The following is a 20,534-nucleotide window of genomic DNA, read 5'->3' as shown; positions in this document are numbered from 1 at the left end:
TGAGATGGGCAGTGACGTCACTGTGGTCTTACCCAGTTCTGTGGGTTTACCCAATTAAGTGGCAAGGCAATCATGCCAGTTAAGTATAAGATTATATATTTTTTATCATTATGGAAAATCCAGTCATAGCACCTTTTTTAGCAGTCTCCAATGAAATAAACAATTGATAATAAAAAATAAAACACACATTAAAGTAAGTTTGTGTACATATGATCTAGAAAGCTACTTCTAATACTAAGATGTACCACCATACTGATAGACATTGTAATGTCGATACTGAACTCATTAAAAAAAAAAAATTTACTATTGACACCACATTACTTTGTGCATTGTATTTCGACTCATAAGTTGACATTTTATTAATTCAAGCTGAAAAGCTGAACGGAAAAGTTGGTTAGGTGGAAATCTGAGTGTGAAAGTTGGTTTCTTATCTACCTCAATCTCAAAATCAAACAAGGCTACACCGGAGTTTAATTTAATGAGTGCTTTGGTAAAAAAAAAGAAAAAAACTTTATTTGCTCTTTTGACATGTTTTGTCTGAAATTTGATGCACACACATTGCTGTTCTGTCTTTATTTAGTGAACAAGTTGCTATACACTGTTTGGAACGTACAAAATGCAATGGAAAAAAGCACAGTGTTACCAGTTTGTATTTCTTATAGTAATTAACCGATTTTGGAGCATATCAGTCAGGAAAACTCACTAGTTTTTTAAACCCATAACTCTTCCCACGTCCTATTTCTGGCATTTCAGTTCAGACAAGGTTTCTCAAAAGTGTTTCCAATACACTGTTTTTCGAATACTTTCCAATGAAGGGCAGTGTACTTGAACAGCCAGTCCTTTTGGCTGGTTGAGCTTATTACCCACACATCATAAATAGCTACTTTTTTCTAGCTTGCCTTGCACTGATACCAGACCTCCTTCAGAATACCACCAAATGTAGCTCATGTCATTCCAGCAGTATTGTCTCCAAGCTCTGCTCAGGTATGCCTAGTCTCTCGACTCCAAAATTAGAAACCACTGATCCAGAAGAATAAAGAGAACCAAACTGATTAAAGCCCAACAAGAAAGATTCTAATTACAACAACAGTATAAGTTTGAACTAAATGCAGTAAAGTATGTGAGATTTAGAGTAAATCTCAAAAAGTGCCAGATTCACAGTGTAATGGATCGAGCGACTCAGCTGGACAGTCAGTAAGGGGAGATTTAGTAAGACTGGGCTGCACCTGTAAGCATGTCGGCTTTGAGATATTGCGCTCTCAGCGTGACTGCTGCTGGCTGCTTACACAGCTGACAGAGGCAATAGCATCCACACACACAAATCAATGAACCACACACACACACACACACACACCACACATGAACAGAGAGGCACAATTAGTCCATTTCAGTTTTCATAATTAGCTTTTTGAAATAAAGTAGAGTCGTCTTCGTTGATGGAATGTCTGATGCTGCTATTTCATTTAATAGTAGCATTTACAGTGATTGCGGTGTCCTGATCTGGATGATGGCTAACATGGTCAGCCATCATCTACAACATAAAGATCACTCACTGACAGGTGAAGTGAGTGACATTAATAATCTCTGGAAAGCACCACACTCTGCTGTAAGAGCCTGGATGTCTCTATGACTTTACTTCAATAATTTAAGTATTGTCGCTCACCCAGTCCCACCTATGACAGTTGCATGTCCTGGTGACCCCCTGAATAACCCGCTCACCTATAACTCGCTCAATATGAAGACGGGTCCAAGCATCTGTCTCGTAAAACCTGAACGATTTTAGATAAAGAATCTCTGCAATACATGTTGGAACAAATCTGAAACCTTAACCCTAACCCAAAGGTGGTTCTGCTAATATCATATTACCAGGTAACATAGAGGTTCCCAAAAGCACTGGGACCACACTGGACACCCTTAGGCTCTCTTTCAGGTTTGCTACGGGTTATTATGAAATTATACGTGGTGTTCATATTGTGCCGTTAAGTCCCATTGTGATTATCATCACACACACACACAAAAAAAATGATTGCAAAGAAAGAGTTATAAAAAGTGTACCTGGTCTTATAAATAATAATTTAACAGGATTCAGTGCATTTTATGTAGGAAGTCGTAACTTGTCAATCAGCTGTGTTGATTTTAACTTGTGTATTTAGCCTCCGTAGCTGCAGTCCTATCTGATTCTATCCAGAACTCTTGAGTGGGTTTTTACTTAACAAATGTCTCAAGGCTTGACTACACTCTATTGGTTGAGTATCTTTTTAGTCAGTTTTTCATTCCATTCATCTTGTTAATAATACTGTCGGTAACAGCACTCCTTAATAACCAACCAGCATGTTCAGTAATTGTCACCTACACTCAATGTCTGCTGGACTGCTGTGATCACTACATTTTTGTAAAAAAAATAAAATAAAATAATTTAATTACATTTTCTGCAAAACTGTAATTATCAAAAATAACAGATATAAAGTCTAAAAATAGACTTTGTCTCTGTTTTAAATAGAGATGAGGTCAACTTTTTATTAAATGATAGAAATAACTTTTCATTTATACATGTACACTGCTCAAAAAAATAAAGGGAACACTTAAACATTTAAGTGAACACTGAAGTGTTCCCTTTATTTTTTTGAGCAGTATATTTTAGATCATTGAGATGCAGAGCTGCATATGATTGCTATCATGGTTCCTTTCTGCTCCTATGAGCTTTTATGAATTGTGTGCTAATATCTGTGAATAAGTTATAAAAATGATCAGAAATGATAAAATATGATAAAAATGGTCTTATATTGCTTAACATTGTTCTTTAACACGACTAAAACCTGGCACTAAATAAAGATGTCATGTTCCTGACTCTGATTTTAACTGTGCTGCAGACAAAATACAAACTCCTGACCTGCTCAAGTTACATCCCAGCAGCAGCTGCTGATTGATTAGCTGCTCTTAATATAAACAGACATTATATTTATGCACACTGGCTTTCATTGTGTCTTGCTAATCAATGGAGGTAGGTTAATGCATTCTTGAGTGGTGGAGCCAGAACAGCGTGTCCTCAGAGAGATAAGGTGAGAGTGATATTAATGTTTCCGTTATTTATTTTACAGCATTGCAGTTCTCCTCCTTGTGTCGTGCAGCTTTTGCTAAAGAAAAGTGCATATTTATGAAAGTATGCTAATGTGCTCATCAAGGGCATTTTCTTTCTGCTCTACTTTTGGCATCGAAAAAGAGGCCGAGTCGCATTAAGATGCGATCCACGCCGTTTCACCCAGTCAACTTAGACACATTGACGGAGAAAAATAATAATAACACACAAAAAAAAAAAAAAAAACCAAACAACCAGATAAAGCAGCAGATTTAGTCAGTCATTGACTCACAGGTTGTGATCAGATCATCAGTCCCCTGCAGCTCATCCACACAGTATAGCTGGTCGCCGTGTAGCCGGGTTTCACACACACACACACCCACACACACACACACACACACACACACACACACACACACACGCGCACACACACACACCCACACACACACAGGATTATTGATCCCCTGACTCCATTTGAGGGCCAAGTTAATGGCTGTTTTAGTGTTGCTGGTAACCAGCAGGCCTGTTCAGCCTTACAAATGTGTGTGTGTGTTCATTGATCTTTTTTTTTTTTCCTAGCAGCAGCAGATATGACTTTGCTTATTGAGCCTTTTACTCTGTATTAAAAGACTTCTATTATTTACAGCTACAGAGAAGCTTCACAGTGAAGTTAAAGTTTATTCAATTAGAGCCGACTGTCCTTTGAATATGTTATATAGTTATTCTTTATGCACACAGTCGATCATGGGATTTGGAAAAAAAGTGCTACAAACCTTGACCAACTAACATTTTGAACTGAATTTTGCTGCGTTGCCACAATATGGACAAACAGACTTAAACTGAATAGAACTGCAACTACACTATGTTGTATCTATGTTTGCCCTCCATGCCATTCAGTCAAAAGGCACTTAAATCAAGCCAAAATACCCAGCTGTTAACATGTGACAGAGACATAAACTTTAATAACTACAACATAAATAAAATCCAGAAGTAAATTTAGCCAACAACTACCTAACATTTGCAGAATCAAGGATTTAGTATCACGACATTGATCCATTTTCTCACACCAAGAAAATAAGTTAGAATTTAAGATATATTTGTTCTCTCAGGGCTTGAATGGTCTTGTATCTGAATGCACGTCAAAGTTGCTGGTCAAATATGAAACATGCAGAGCCACCCAGAGACCCGTTCACTCTGGACCAGAACTAAACAACGGGAGGCTGTTTGCATCACAGAAGCATTACTGTTTACCCCTGAAGGTCAAAGAGTGCTTAATCATTCCTGTCATGTCTTAGCTTTTCAATTTAATGACATTGACTCATTTAATCAACGGTTTTAAGGTTTCTTTCTTCAACTGAAGTGGTTTTCATGTAAAGCACTTCACAAGTGCAGTTACTTGTGATACTGTACAAGTAACGCACATAGTTACTGATGAGTAAAACACTGTTTTTGATGCAGCTGCTCGACAAGCACAAATCCATGGACAGCATGGTGGAGCTGCTGGAGTTATATGAGGAAGAAGACCAGGCCTACGGAGGCCTGCTGGACGCTTCCACACAGCTGTACCAGTACCTGCTGCAGCCCTTCAGGGACATGAGGGAACTAGCAATGCTGCGCAGACAGCAGATAAAGGTAAACTTTAACAGCTGGGATCCTGTTCGTTTATTTATTTATTTGCTTTTGCAGCTTTTCTGCTTTGGATTGTTGCAGCCTAATTTAATCTCAAAGTGGCGATGAGAAGAAATGCTAAAAGCAAAGCTAGTGTGGTCCAGAAGGTGTTGAGACGCTGTATTGTGTACATGTAAAAGCTATCCCACAGCATCATACTACCACTACCTTGAGTCACTGTGGAGGTGATGTCATCCAGGCTGAAGTGCAATGTTTTGCATGTTGTCCAGTGTTATCTGACCAGAGCAGTTTATTGCATGTATTTGCTGTGTGACTTCTGAAGGCTTTCTTTCAAACAAAGGGATTCTTCTTGCCACTCTTCCCTGCTTGCTGCCTGATTTGTGTCCTTCTTGCTTGTCCTGTCGGTTTAGATAAGCGTTAGCAGCACGCTTAGAGTTGACATACTTTCCATTTACAGACGATGGGCTAAACTGTGCTCTGTGAGATGTTCAAACCTGGACATGTTTTATAATCTAATGTTGTCTTAAACTTGATATGTGGCCAGTTTGTTGCTGTTTGTTTCCTAAGGATCTCTAACAAATCTCTGCTGGGTTTCACTGTACAACTGATCTTGTACTAAGAAGTAAATTCGTGCATGTGAACCCTATAAATTGATTAAACGCTGAGAGCTTAATAGTTTTATTTAAGACTGACACATTAAGGGCTTTGAATGCACAGGTTATTTGTCAAAAACTGAAAACCATGCATCATTTTCTTTCCAGGTCAAAACTACACACTATCTTGTGTTGCCCGTTCATGCAAAATCTCAATAATTTGCGTAGATGTTTGTGGTCGTATTCTTCTTCGACTCATATCTTTTACTCCCACATCACACTATTGTAGACCTAACACTCAATTTCCACTGCAATACCTTCAATAAACCATCCATCCATTCTGCAACATTGCTTTGAGGTTAGTCCGTTTTTGCGCTGTATTCGGAAGAGTAACAGGATGTGGCTTCGGTGACGTGCTGGAGTGGCTCTCCAGTTTCTTATAGTCTCAGAGAAACATAAATAAGTCATGCGTTGTGTGATCCTATAGGCTTACTGCAGGTTCAGCCTTATGCTGACAGGGTAATGTCAGCAAATGAAAAGATGGAGAGCAAAGTTAAGCTTCCAGTTAAGGTCTTGTTCATTTCCAGCACCTTAGAGGGATATAGTGTAGCTTTTTTATCTAGTCAAATTTGAGAATTTTAACATGTTTAACTCATATGAAGGATTGCTTCATCCAAGATGAACAAGAAAAGATTCTCACAACAGACTTTTGATTAGCATTCATGTAGCTGGCCAAAGATAAAACTCAGCTGTGTATTTGTCCTTACATAGGAAACGCTTCTTTACTAGTGAGCTGTTTTCACTGACCAACGCTTGTCCTTTCTACCTCCTTGCTGATGTTACACTCTTTGTTTTTTCACTACAGTGAACAGATCTTTACAAAGGTCACAAAATATTAAGGTCCCACCGAGATTTGAACTCGGATCGCTGGATTCAGAGTCCAGAGTGCTAACCATTACACCATGGAACCTCTCCTGGGGGAGGGGAGCTTTGAGTGAGGGTCGTACTTCAGGGTGTATTTATATCCTACAGTGAGTGAGTGTGTGAGCATGTTTAGGCTTTTACTGAACCACCTTTTTGGAACATTTCCTTTTACATTTCAGTTACTGTACAGGCGACAGGCTAAAGTTAAGCCCAAAATTATTCATACCCTTGGCTTGAATTGGATAGACAATCTGTCAAGGGAGATAAAGATTTGGGTGATGGCAGGGAGGCGTTCCAACAACCAAAACGTGGAGCTCATCCAGAGTGTTTGAAATCCGACTTATTAGTAAAATGTAAGATACATTTTAGTTTTCTAAGTTGATGCTTCACTTGTTTGCATAATTAGCATTACAAATGGTAAACATTAGACTCATTTTGTGTTCCTTCAAGAAAATAGATCCTTAGCTTGTGAGATTTTTCATAAAACTGCTAAATCCAGCATCTTGAGAACTGAAAGGGGATAAACCAGGGCAACTTGCTCTACTGCACTCAGCCTTCCTGGTGTCTACTGAAGTTGACTCAGGAGCAATTCACCCCTTTGTTAATGTAATGAAACACCCCAAATGCCACCAACGTGAGGATGAAGCAACATCTTTCTTTTGTAGATGTTTAACACAATCTTAAAATGCATTCGTTTTTTTTTCTGCTCTTCCCCATTTAATTGTAAAGTTTAAGCCAAGTTTTTTTTTTCACTTGAACCATGAATTTAGATTGTAGTCTGCAGTTGATTGCACCTCAGAGCCATGTAGCTTAGCACAGGAAATATAAGTAATACATCAATACCAGCTCCTCATTTTGAAGCTGCTAATTCTTTATATTGCTTTTTGTAATTTGTCTTTTAGTAATGTACGCAGGTGTGTAATATCTAAAACATTCCTGCAGATTGCTCAGATGCCAGTAGACCTGAAGTGGGAAACAGCTCTAGGAAGTGAGACAGATTTAATATGTGACCCTGACATTAATACTTGTGATAAATGTGGTAATATCCTTCTGTGAAATTAATGTGCATTTGTATTGTAAGTGTTACTATGCAGAGATGTGTTAATATTGGAGGCGTTAGGCTGAGCAAAGCCTATTAGCAACTTATTAGGCTATAGGAGAAGCAAAAATTTTGAATCAAATTTTGAATTTTGTTCAAAATGTGGTTGAACTGAAGGAACTAGCAACACCAAAACTCTGCAGAAAGCCTTAATGATTAATAGCAACAATATCCCAAATTTTTTTATTTTTATCTTTCCAGCCTCTTAAGAGATTAAAAGTGAAATGATAAAGTTATTTTATAAAAACCAATTCATCGCAGTCCAAGTGGATTTTTAAATCAAGAGGTGGTGGAAACTTTTTGTTTAAGAAACATGAAAACCTAATGGCTTCATTTCAAGTTGAATTTTTTTTTATACTCATATGTCCAAACTGGGATGAAAGTGACTCTGTTGAGCTAATCTCAGTCTGGTGTTAAATAAACTTCTTTTAAAGCAGATTTTTCTTTTTAATTTCATTATTATTATTATTTTTTACCTATACAGCTGCATAACTTGAATGTCAGTTTTAAGCTATTGGACTGATTACCATTATTATCATTGAACCGTGTTTTTTCACTCAGTTTTGTTCTCCGAAGGCAAATTTGACTGTCTTATAATTGTGCTGTTGATATATTACTTTATTTCTTTTGGTTGCAATAAAAATTTCAGGTAATATTTTTAATATGAGTTCTATAGCGCCTTATCTTTTATCTACACAGTCAAAGAGCTATTTTTGAAAAATATCTTAGCATAGCAGCTTAATGTTTTATTTAATTTTTTTCACTGAATACATTTTTGAATCTTTCACTGAGGGGGATAAACATGTTAAACCTCTTTCATCAGATTTCCATGGACAATGACTATTTGGGTCCCAGGCGGATTGAGGCTCTGAAGAAGGAGGACACTGACTGGCAGAAGAAAGCTCAAGAGGCAGTCCTCAACATCCAGGAGTTCACTGTAAAATACTTTGAGATCACTGCCAGAGCCCAGAAAGGTAATACAAGGCGTTTCAGACAGACATGCAGTGAGAAGAATCAGGAGACTAGTTGATCCATTCTGCAATTTATGAGAGCCCACACCTCCATTCACATATGTTCTGTGTTATCTCTGTATTTTAAATATTCTTTAAGATACAGGCTTTGACCTGCAAAAAGACAATAATCACCAAATGTGGCCAATAGATGTCTCTGTTTTGTCAAGCATGAAACACTCTTAAGACATTATTGACTCCAGTAATAAAAGCTGACTCGTCTGCTCTCTGGCTTCATTCACATGAGCATCATGTTAAACTCTTGAAAAGTTTCTGCCCTATCTCTGTTTCCTTTTTCTGTGTAGGAGTTTATGAGAGAATGAAGGTGGACCAGCGAAAATTTGGGAAGTCCTCTTGGACGGCGGCAGTAGAGCGCATGGAGAGGCTTCGCTACTCTGTGGCCAAGGAAACCCTGCAGCTTCAGAGGGCCCGGGAGATCTGCCTGGAGCAGAGGAAGCACACACTTCGAGAGGAGGTGTGCTGCGGTCAGCTCCGCGTGAGACGAAACGGGCTCATCTAGACGTGTTGTCGACTTTTAAAATGTCCATCCGTCTCCTCTAGATGCAGAGCCTGTGTAGCGGTGAGGATGCGATGGCCCTCCTGGACCACATGGAGACACAGTACTACGAGCTCCAGCTCCAGCTGTATGACATTCAGGCTGAGATACTGCAGTGTGAGGAGCTGCTGCTCACTGCACAACTAGACAGCATCCGCAGACAGATGGCAGGTATGATTACTAGATTTGTTTTTTTGTTTCTTTTTTACTTGTGAAACAAGATTTAATTACCAGCTAATGTGCTGACAGAAAGTCAGAAAAACTTTTCTAATGAGTCAAATATAAAACTTTTTTTTTTCCTTAACAGTTTGTATTTCACCACAAAATTACTAAAATGAGCCACATATTTCAAATCCTGAAACACTGAAATATTCAATTTACATAAAAAGTAAACATTTTTTGATATGACACTTGAAGATTAGCCCAGGTGGACAGCACGTCAATCTGCAGTGAATAATAATAACGATGGCAATAATAAATAATAATAATAATAATAATAATAATAATAATAATAATAATAATAATAATAATAATAATAATTAAAAAAGTTTAAGCGGTATGCAAAAATAACAGTTCAGTATTCTAGTTTTAATATAATTGTTGAACTAGATTATTTTCCCTTTTTTTTACCCACGTTATTAAACATAATTATTTTAAAACTCTAAAATAAGTTTTGTTTTATTTAGTTCTTAACTTAAAAAAAGTGGGAAGTATAGAACTGAATAGAGATTTTGTTAATGAATAAATTAACACATTCAGACATAGCCAACGCCTGAATAGGCTTGACAATTATCATCGCTATATGCTTAGAAATGTTTAAATCAGACTGGACATATTTGACCATGAGAAATATTTTATACCCTTATATGTTGTCACATCTTGTTATGTTACAAACCCAAATTTCCTTCCTGTGTTGGTCTTTCCAGAGCGCCAGGATGAGGTGGTTTATTACGACACCTTTGAAAGCGCAGACGACATAACGCAGGACGATACTGGAGAGAAAGAAGAGCTGCGCAGGCTTCAGGTCAGCGCTCGACAGCTTGAAGCCAGAAGGGGGCGCATCACCACCAAGCGCTCCTATCTGCGCAACAAAAGGGTGTGTGTTCCTGAAACTCTCTTCTCTTTAATTCATGAAGTGAACCTTGAACTCCACATCTGTTAGCTTACATCGGCTTCCACTATGCAGATCTTATTCAAACCAGTATCATTTTATGTTTTAAATTGCAGAAAATGAAGAACGACTCAATCAGTCTTTACGTTATTTGTGTAGATGTTTTAATTTGGACCAGTTCATTGCCGTCTTTCTGCAGGAAATCTGTGTATCCAACCACATCCAGAAACAGCAGAGACGCCACACCGTCCTGAAGAACACATTGTCCCACCCTGTCTTACAGGTATAACTCTATTAGAGTTATTTAACACTTTTGGAGCAAACTATTTGGTCAGTCGCTAATTAGCCACAAATATTTGTAATTTGAGTCTCTCTGTGTTTTGTTGTGCTGTTTAAATAAGCTAATATGAATCTAAAATTTTATTTGGGTCCCAAAGAAACACAAAAATCAACAAGAAACGGTTTGTTTTGTTTAAATTATTGTCCACATTTTCTTTTGCAAGTAAACTCATATTTTCTTGTGAAGTGCAACACGTTTCTAAACTCTAGAGTGTTAATTATTCCTGATTTCAGTGTTTACCAAAATGACTATGCATTTTTCCACAGTCATGAAGCCCTGAAATCCAGTTTGATTTCCTCCTTTTAAAGCTGGTTGATGTTTAAGGGACACATCTCACTCAGGTTTACAGGCAGGGGCTAAAGAATACACAGAAAAACAGATCTATGTAATATTCTTGTTTGCAATTGTAAAAAGATTTGAACAAATTATGAAATAATTTTTTTAAATTGTAAAACACATTGTCTACATTATGAGTAGCCCATACATTTTCTGATCCTCAAAATGTCTCAGCTTGGAAACGAGGAGGAGGAAGATGAGGAGCGGAAGAACAGCAGAGTAAGTCAGGAGAGGCAACGGACTCTGGACAGGCTGCGCTCCTTCAAACAGGTACTCACACCTTCATTTACAGGCTGCTTTTTATCAGTGCTTTTCTTACCGAGCTCTCCCTGTTTGCGGCTCTGCCCAGCGGTACCCGGGCCAGGTGATTCTGAAGTCTACTCGCCTTCGAGCGTCCCACGGCAGACGGCGGGAGCGAGGCAGAGCAGCCGCCGAGCTCGGCAGCGTCAGCGGGAGGGACGAGTGCGTGGACTCGGTCAGCGTCCAGACTCAAGACCAGCCGCTGTGCCTGAGCACCGGCGTGCAGACGGACCCCAGCGCCACCCTCACCACTCAGCCCGTTGCGACTCTCACGGCGCCCGTCCCTCCTCTGCCCGTCACCAGCCCCGCAGACTCTTCCTGCTCCCCCTGCTCCCTCTCCTCTCTGCTGGCGTCCCCCGTCTCCCCTCCTCCACCGCCGCCCCCGCCGCCTCCACCACCAGTGAAGGAGGAGTCCTCTCCGTCCGGCAGCGTGGGTCAATATCGCCAAATCGCTGAAGGGAGGAGCGTGGAGGAGGAGCTCATGCTGTCACCACTCGGTCCGTTCATTCCTCGCTTTTTTGACAGCAGCCAGCTGGTGAGCGCGCGCAAGAAACTGAGGAAGACTCCAGAGTTTGACTCCCACAGCAGAAGAGGTAATGGTTAAGTTGGGATCTGAAAGCTCTTCATGTTTAACTACCAATCATATTTATGTCTATAATACATGAATATCTAATGACACCATTCAAAATGTCTTTTCTTGCTTCCCAGCTGTGAGTGATCATTAATAGGAGGAGATAAGTTTTTTTAGCATCTCGTTTTAGCAATTTGTGCCATATAAAACAGGACACTTTCTGTATTTTCCATTCAGAATGTCAGATCTTTGAGATTTCCAAACAACATTTCCGAATCCAGCGTGTTTCATTCCAGTCCGAGGCTGAAAACTCTGAAAAGGATAAAAGAGATACATTTTGCTTGTTCCTGGTTGTTGCGCTCGTTGCTCTCTTTCTGCCTGAATCAGCTGCAGGCATGTCTGATCTTAGCAAAGCAAGTCAACTCCAAAGAGTATTGTTAAGGAAGAGTTGGTAGCTCTTACATAGTATGTTCAATGATTGGGAAAAGAAAATGCGTTTGAGTGTCCCGCCATCTGCTCTCCGGTCAGTGCAAGTCAAGCTTAACGTTTTCTGAATCTGCTCACCAAGTGCGTCTCTTAAGTTCACTAATCAGCCATGTTGCGTCTTTTCTGCCCTCAGTGAGCTCACCTATGGACGAAGTGCTCGCATCACTAAAGAGGGGAAGCTTCCACCTGAAGAAGGTCGACCAGCGCTCTCTGCATCCTGTCAAGGGCGACGACGACCCCAACAGCATCCTGGCTCAGATACGCAAGGGGGTCAAACTCAGACGCGTCCCCTCGAAGGACAGAAAGGACCAGGGAGAGCTCCCCGCATCCACCGATCCGCTGACCAGGAGCATCCACGAGGCGCTGCGCCGCATCAAGGAGGCGTCGCCAGAGTCTGACTCGGACGATGACGGACTGACGGCCCCCGATTGGGAAAACTAGGGTTCAGATAAGACGGCCAGAGAAAACTGCACACAAGACAACACTCAGACTGTTCTGCACTGTAGAGTTCAGCGTCGTACTGTAAACACACATTTTCACTCATCACCTGGTGATTAAGCCAACGCCAGGGTCACAGCCGCCGTCACCAAATGCTCCAGAGGCCTACGATCAGCTTTACTTTGGATTTTTACACAACATTCGCCATCATGACCGGGATGGTCTTGTTTTTATGGTTTTTACCTGTCGAATCACACTGAACGGTTGCCATGTTTATTTATTTTTTTCATGTTTCTATCACTTGTACTGTCAGAGGTCTGCACTTTTAACACTTGACACCAACCCACTGAACTGACTGACACGCTGCGTACGGGACCTTCACAGAACTGAGAGAGGGTTTATTGCTGTGTTCAGGCAGGGAGCTTCGTGTACGAGAGGCAGTGAGTGCAGGAAAAAAAATATGTTAGGAGTGCGCAGGGTAATCTGGGGGCTTTACAGGAGATTTAAAAAATGAATACATGATTAGACAAAGACTCAGACTGGGATTACTGGATTTACTGTCCAGATCGGAAACCATTACACCATCAAACATCACTTTCCTTTTTTGTTTTTGGGCACTCTAAAAACTGCTGGGTGAAAATCGGCTCATCTTATTTTGCTGAACCGGTCCTGGGTTGTGGGTTAGTCGCGACATACTGGGTTAGGATTAACAGGGCTGTGAATGTTGCTACCAAAGAGCGGATTGAAAAGAATAAACAGTAAACTAGATTATTAAACAATTTAAGTCTGAATAAAAAGGACTTTGGCAGTTCTTTCACAACCACTGTCAACAATAAAAAACCAACCCCATAACGTCAAAGGACACTTGATTGACAATCAGTTTAGTTTGGATAAACCAAATCTATACTCAGTACATAAAATGTTTCCTTTCTATTATATCTACCATATTATATCCCCTGCTAAATACTCAGGAACAAAGTTTATCTCAAGTTAACAAGCTCTCTGGTGTAACGTTTTACTGACTGAGGCGTAACAAATAGTTGGTGACGAGGATCTCTTCCGCTGTTACTTTCTGGGTCAAAAGCTAAACATTCTGTGAACCGCTGCCCTACGTGAGTGGAAGTCATCAACACAACCCACTGACATTAACATTGTTATGCAGCGTAAATCATGTATTCACCATCTCGCCATTTCTTACTTTATTCTGCGGAAGAGACTCAGGGAAGTTTGTTCAGGTCGAACAAAAAAAACAGTGAGGCTCCTTCTAAACTCTTCTCTAACCCAGCGGACCGGGTCGCGTGTTCGGTTAAAAACGATCCGGCTTCCATCCCAACAGCACAAACTCAGCATCCGGGGTAAAGAAAACAGCCCAGCAGTCTTTAGACAGCATCAGCAAACCGCTTTGGCTGAGCCTCGTTCTCTGCTGTGGGATTGTCAGGCTGTTCGACGACTACTGCTGCTGCTGCTTTTGTAATTAAAAGGCTTTTGTTGGCAACGTCAGATTTTCCTCTAGTATTCCGCTCTGGACTCCTCACCAGTGAATTTTACTGTCCTCAGTCTCAGATCTGAGGCTGTTAACTTTGAGAAGGAGACGACTGAAGATGACGAGGGTCCTGATTAGTGGACGTGTTCTCTGTGTTGAGAAGTGAACATTTCTGCTGGTGATTCCCAAACTCTGTGCATGCGTGCGCACGTGCGTGTGTGGGATTGTAGAAGCTGAACCAGTTGCACGTCTTCCAGTGACGGATGTTCAGTGGGAGGCCAGATTGCCTCACCGTGGGCTCATGATTTATGCTCTTCCTCCTGCTCTCTTATTCATTTACTCTCTGCTCCTTCATCACATCTTCTCTTCCCTCTCACTTTGTAGGCAGTAGCACAGACAGGGGGGGTTATTACTCTTAGACGTGAAAACATACACACACGCACACACACACACACACCGACACACACACACACACACACACACACACACACACACACACACACACACACACACACACAGACATCTATTTCACAGCCAGTGTGTGTATAAAGATATTCCAGCAGCAACTTGAGATCTACGTTTCTCAGAGATAGTTTCAACCCTTTTGCATACGATAAAAGTTTTCTGGTTTAAATGAACGCTGAGGCATATGTCGCATCGTTAGTAGTTTAAAAACACCAAGCAGCTTTTGGAATCAGACCCTGATATGTGTGAAGTGATTACTCAGACGCCGAGCAGCACAATACGACTCGCAAACGTGACTCGAAGCAGAAGGATGTGAATTCACACACGTAAGCTCAAACACTGGAATAACTCCATTTTGCTCTGTGTTGAACAGCTCTGATGCGATGTATTGTACTTTCTCTTTTAAAATTCATTCGTTCATAAATTCAGATAATAGTAAACAAAATTTTTTTTTTTAAAAGTAGCCCAAGTTATTCAGGACTTTTCTGGGTACGTTGCAGGTGTGTTGAGTCCATTTTTTATTTATCACAGTTATTTTTATTTATTCCAGCTTAATTGTCGAGGCTCGAAATCTTTTGAGACGCCAATACTGTCCAGAGTGGCGTCACTTTGGACAGTATCGGCAGTTCACTTCACCGTTAAGTTGAAGTGAACTTAATGGTGTGGTGAACAGCTTCGTCTCTGGACATTAGCCCTCCATCTGGAGGGTCCTTCACTGAGATACTTTGCTTTTCCATCAGTCTCTCACCTGTGGAGCCAATCAGACACACCTTACATGTGGCACCATCTGTTCCTGTTACTTTCCTGGCAAAGCAAACTTGAAGAACGGCTACTTCTCTGTTTTAACTGTGAATACTATGTTCTTCCACTCTTATCATGTAGCATGAGACAAAGCTCTAATCCCTGTCCTGAGTCTTTATCCTTAGCTTCAGTTAAATCTTACCAGACGTAATAATGGCAGCATCTATTTTTCCCGTGTGAGTTTTAATGTTTAGGTTGCTTTAACTGTGGAGAAAGTTGCCCCGGAAGGCGTCAGCGTCCATAACTTGCCTCAACTAATGTTCCTGTCGCTTACCTTCACCCGTAACTAACCTTAAACGAGCTTCTTTATCAGCAGACTGTTTTTTTTCTTTTGCTTAAATTGTTTCCAGCCAAATTGTTTTTGTGATTGCGTTTCTTACGAATATCTTCTGCAAGCACCTGTTATCCAGGCAGGCTGTGTGTGATCCTTTGTTGTTCCTTTGAGACGATGTGCAATATAACAATATGGAAGAAAAAAAGGGATGGAAAAAAAATTGTACGGTTGATAATTAGATTGATGGTCTTAAACAATGACTCGGTAAATCTCTCGGTTGCTTTTACACCTTATGAAGTGTTCACAAATTGTTCCAAATGTACCTTTTTGCCTTTTTTTGTCGCGTCATTTTCATGTTTTCAAGTCTTTCTTTTTTATTCTTATTTTACATCCTCACCCTTGCATTGGAATAAATCCTTGTAATGCAGCAAAGACGGTGTTGAATCGTTTACTGAGCCTTGCATAAATATTCACACTCCCTTAAATTGTTCATATTTTGGAACAATTCCATGAATGCATTCTTTAACTGAAGAACATTTTAATGCACTCTGTCTGATTGACAAACCCAAAGTAGTGCAATAAAGTAGTGAAGTGGAAGGAAAAGTCAACCTGGCTGTCAACGTTATTTGCATATAAAAACCTCAGTCATTTACTGAACACAATCCACCTTCATGTAAGAGGTTTTGCAAACTCAATAAAAGGTTAAATAATCTCAAATCTATTCATTAATCAATATCTGACCGTTTCAGGTTTGATCAGTTCAAGTAATTCTAATTGTGAAAGTCCTTTAATTTAGCTTCAAATGGGAACCTGATGCTAAATACAACATGACAGGCAGGCATCAGGGTAAACCCTCAGCTTGTTTGGGGTGAAACGGAGCGATAATCCAAACCCCTCATCCTGGGCTCTTGCTGCCCACAGACAAAATGCTGCCCTGAGCAGTGAACCGCATCGACCACATCGTCACAGCTTTAATTAACCGGGTGGGCCTCTTGACCTGTTTTCAACCATAACGTTTAACAAAACCTATTTACCTGCAAACGACCAAATATCACCAATCTGAGAAATCTCTTAAGCCTGAGGTACCTCTTTAATGTCATGAGTTCAAAATTACTTTAAATAGTCAAAAATATTGCCAGTCTTCTCATACCTCTAAATACAATGTGAATACCTACACTGAAATACCATAAGTTACAAAAACAGGAGAATGAAAAGCATTTTATCCACTACTGTACAAAGGCATTCATTAACAATAGCATTAATATTAAAGTATTTCATCTCTGTCACTCCACTCGACACATACATCAGACAGAAAATAAGTAACATTCCCCCTTTTACATGAGTCTTATTCCAGTGTATTAACCTGTGTAACTAACTACAGAAGGTCTTTAAACTACATAATTATACTGTGCTAATGCTAAATGCAAGTCTGTCGGCATATAATGGAGTTACAACGGTGTCATAACAGTGCAAACTGGGCGCTCAGATAGATATAAGACCAGCAGCACCTTGTGGAGATACAGCTCTGTAAAACATAAATAAATAATTTTTAAAAAAAATTGCTGACTTTGGAGGGTGAGAATAGAAGATTTCACGGGGCTTCAGAGCTGCTTTTATACAGTAAGAGTATAAAACTTGTAACACGGTGTTATTACATGGTGTTGTAAATCTTCCAGTACACAGAGAAAAAGCTTTCAGCCGTGGGTTAATACACAACAATAAGTCACCGCAGGGTGTTACTGCATTTTGATTTGTCCATCCATTCATTTACAATGCCAGCAAGAATAAGAAAGTTGTGTTGTACAGTTTTATATTTATATCACCAGTGTTATATCTTTACTTAAAAAAAAAAAAGAAAAAAAAAGAATATAAACTGAGAACGGTTGAATAGTCACCAGTGAGGCGTGACAATCAGTGGCCAGTTTCACTGAGGGTGGAGATTTACAGACATGAGGATGACGCTCTGTAAGCCCTTCGGTTTGCACTACTTGCACCACGCAGGGCTGCCACACAGTAATGCGGTCAGTAGTACACTTTCTGTTGGAGAGGGGGGGTATCAGCTTAATCATGTTTGACCCTTCAGGACGGGCCCACTGAGTAGAGTACCTGATAGAGTTGGTGTTGTATAGAGCCTGTCTAATATTGCTCAGTGTGTGTGTGTTTGAGTGGGTGTGAGGGTGTGTGTGCAGGCCTCTCTAACAGCACAACGTGCCCAGGTACAGATTCATCTCAACAAAGTAGCATACCACTGAAAGAGTCGTTTGTTTCATCAAAAGGTCAAACGTTTCAAGCATTTATTTCTAATTTTGATGATTATGGCTCACAGTTTGTAACAATACCATTTTTTTTTCAGAAATTTGGATTGTTATACAAGACAATGAAAATTTTTTTTTTTTTTATGTAGAAGTCGCAGCAGGTACTATCGGGAACCTTCCTCAAGGAGTGAAAGCCAGTTTGCTGAAGAAGCTGGCTGTTCAGAGTGCTGTGCCCAAGAATTCTAATGAAAAGTTAAGTGGAAGGAAAAAGTTTGATAGGAAAAGAAGCATAATACATTGTATATTTGCCTCATGAGATGGAGCTTGGTGCCACAAGTTTGTGTTTGATGTTAGTTGATAACTACAGTTAGCAAGATGAAAATAATGTGTTGTTAAATATGTTCAAGCACTAAATGAACATCTACATTACTAAACATTACTGTGATTTAATGAGATATAAATCATCAGGAGTGGAAGTAAATGCTTTACAATTAAAACTGTTGCTCTGTTTTTGATGTGCAGCAGCAGCCATATTAGTTTCTGATCTCGAGGTTGCCATGGAGACGATCCCACGATCTCACACTCAGCAACTTCCGAATTCACTAGTTAAAAATCCGACTTCAGGGGATGTTGCATTTTACACATGGACCTCAGAAAGCTTAACTTTTGAGTACAAAAATAACGCAGCATGAGAAACAGGAAAGAGCTCTGAATTGTGGGGGAAAAAAAGCCTCTTCAAGAATTTATCCAACTGTCTAAATACTTTATCAATATGCACGTGTGGGGGAGTGAATGCAGTGATCTTGAAATATGGTATACTACAAAATATTTCTTCCGAGTGAAGCTTTAAGATTGCAGTATAACTCTCTCTGGCTTTGCATTTGCAGTTGCGGTTCAGTATGTTTTGCAGATCTTTTGCACAGAGCTTAATTGGTCAGCAAAACCCACCTGAGAATCTATCAATCCCAGACTTACATAAGTCAGGCAAAATGAAGGCCATTATTACAGCAACCTGGGCTTCCTTAACACCTCAGCAGATCTGTAGGCCGATTACATCCATGTCACGTCGCTCTAATGCAGCAATTTGTGCGAATAAAAAGAAGAAACCCTCAACCAATTAGTGAATGCATATAAGATGTAGCATATGGACAAAATGTTCAGTTGGCCCATGTTTATGTATTTAAATTCTTTTTCATTGGCCTTATGTAATATAATTCTAACATAATTTTAAGGTTCCCATTTGCTGTAAGCCATAATCATCAAAGTGGCATAAATAAACACTTTAAAAAACACAATTATCTGTGTAATCAAGCTAAATAACAATGAATTCCAGTTTTTAAATTGATTTACTAGTTTAAAATAACTTTTTGGTGATGCAATTTATTTAGATGCACCTATGCGAGTGCACACAATCATATCAAACCTCGGGACACACACGCCACACTGAGTTTGGCAGGAAGACAGGTCATGTCTACTGTGATAGTGGAAGCTGTCTGGATACGAGATTTCTCATTTCAGCTATAGCACTCAAATTTTTGTGTTGCATGAAAAAAGGCCATCTGGAAGATTCATTGCTTATCTGTCATATAGGTTTTTGTAATATGGTGGTGGGGGGCGGGGGGCATACAGAAGTCCTTCATTTCTGCTAAAAGAAAATATATATATATGTATATTTGTCAGACTCCATTTCCAAGCAGCCTCGTAAATCCAGGCTGGGGAGGTTCAGCGATGCGAAAGCGAAACCCGGTTACATTCCTCGGCAGCCCGGGCTCAAACATGGGTTCTTCTGTTCAAAACTTTCCTGTACAGTAAGTCACTTTGGATCAAAGCATCTGCTAGTTAGAGGACAACATTTTTTTTGGGGGGGGGAATTTGGAAGCTTTGGCGCAGTTCTTTTAAGTCTTAACAGCAATTATTTCCACATGACTTTCAACATTTCCCCCTGGAGGGCCGCTTTAAAGAGGAGTAATGTGCAATGTGTGTGTTTGAGTAAATGCTCCGCACTACGGTGCAGCTCTCCCATTCAGACAGCAGATGGCGCCGAGGCACAGTTTTCTACAACTGAGCTTCACCGGTTTGACCGAGTGTACAACAGCCAATCAGAAGGCAAGCTGAGGTAGTCCCTGCATCGTGTTCAACTACAGGAGTGCTTGCAGAAGGTAGGAACCTGATGCCTTCAAGGTAAAAATCAGGGATCAGCTGCCCCTTGTGTTTAAACTGTAAGTGTGGGCAGTGCATTGTCTCAGATGTATGTGGGTGAGGGTACACGAGGAGTTATGGAGGGTGGGATTGGTCTGTGTGCTGGGCTGTAAATAAATCATCATATGGCTCTGTCTGTGAAGGTTGACACCCTCTGTCTCTAGCTGGCTTCCTCTATGAGACGAGCCAAGGTGTCTCTGAGCTCCGTCAGCTCAAAGATCTTGCCGTCTAGCAGCTCCAGCAGCGTCCGCAGGCTCTTCCTGAAATTCTCCTGCTCTTCCTGGTTCTCCTCCAGTCGTTGCTCAGCTCCCGCTAGCTGCTCCTCCAGCACCCGACTGCGCAGCTCCGTCTCCTGCAGAAGATGAAACCGAGTTATTGGTGTGTGTGCGTTTGTTTGTAATACCTTGTGGGATCATTTTCCTGATTCATACTACGTTGTGGGGACCCACTGCACCTTGTGGGGATCGAAGCCTAGTCTCCACAAGGGGAAACGCTGTTTTTGGGACAGAGGTCAGATTTAGGACTAAGGTGTGAATTGAGTTTTGCTTAGGGTTAGGTATGTAATGGATAGTAATAGGGCTAGGATAA

General features: G+C 40.4%; 2 protein-coding genes and 1 non-coding gene across 4 annotated transcripts in view; 1 reads left to right on the top strand and 2 right to left on the bottom strand.

Annotated features, from left to right (window-relative positions):
- The window catches only part of LOC103470411 (junction-mediating and -regulatory protein-like), a 19,508-nt gene extending 2,162 nt beyond the window's left edge, over window positions 1-17,346 (top strand). Inside the window, exons 2-10 of the mRNA XM_008418839.2 lie at window positions 4,535-4,708; window positions 8,145-8,295; window positions 8,637-8,806; window positions 8,893-9,058; window positions 9,814-9,983; window positions 10,198-10,281; window positions 10,849-10,944; window positions 11,024-11,567; window positions 12,165-17,346. Of these exons, the coding sequence (XP_008417061.1) occupies window positions 4,535-4,708; window positions 8,145-8,295; window positions 8,637-8,806; window positions 8,893-9,058; window positions 9,814-9,983; window positions 10,198-10,281; window positions 10,849-10,944; window positions 11,024-11,567; window positions 12,165-12,472 (1,863 nt within the window). The 3' untranslated portion in view covers window positions 12,473-17,346. The remainder of the gene's footprint in view (window positions 1-4,534; window positions 4,709-8,144; window positions 8,296-8,636; window positions 8,807-8,892; window positions 9,059-9,813; window positions 9,984-10,197; window positions 10,282-10,848; window positions 10,945-11,023; window positions 11,568-12,164) is intronic.
- On the bottom strand, window positions 6,197-6,268 carry trnaq-cug (transfer RNA glutamine (anticodon CUG)). Its single transcript has one exon. It is a non-coding gene; the product is annotated as a tRNA-Gln (tRNA).
- Window positions 16,564-20,534, bottom strand: part of homer1b (homer scaffold protein 1b) — a 33,795-nt gene continuing 29,824 nt past the window's right edge. For both annotated transcript variants that reach the window (XM_017306661.1, XM_008418835.2), the window contains one exon: window positions 16,564-20,298. In XM_017306661.1, coding sequence (XP_017162150.1) covers window positions 20,107-20,298 — 192 coding nt within the window. In that variant the 3' untranslated portion in view covers window positions 16,564-20,106. The remainder of the gene's footprint in view (window positions 20,299-20,534) is intronic.

Source organism: Poecilia reticulata, linkage group LG9 (assembly GCF_000633615.1).
Source record: "Poecilia reticulata strain Guanapo linkage group LG9, Guppy_female_1.0+MT, whole genome shotgun sequence".
Lineage (NCBI taxonomy): Eukaryota > Metazoa > Chordata > Actinopteri > Cyprinodontiformes > Poeciliidae > Poecilia > Poecilia reticulata.
The sequence above is the reverse complement of the archived record's forward strand: the minus strand, read 5'-3'. Positions and strand labels throughout refer to the sequence as shown.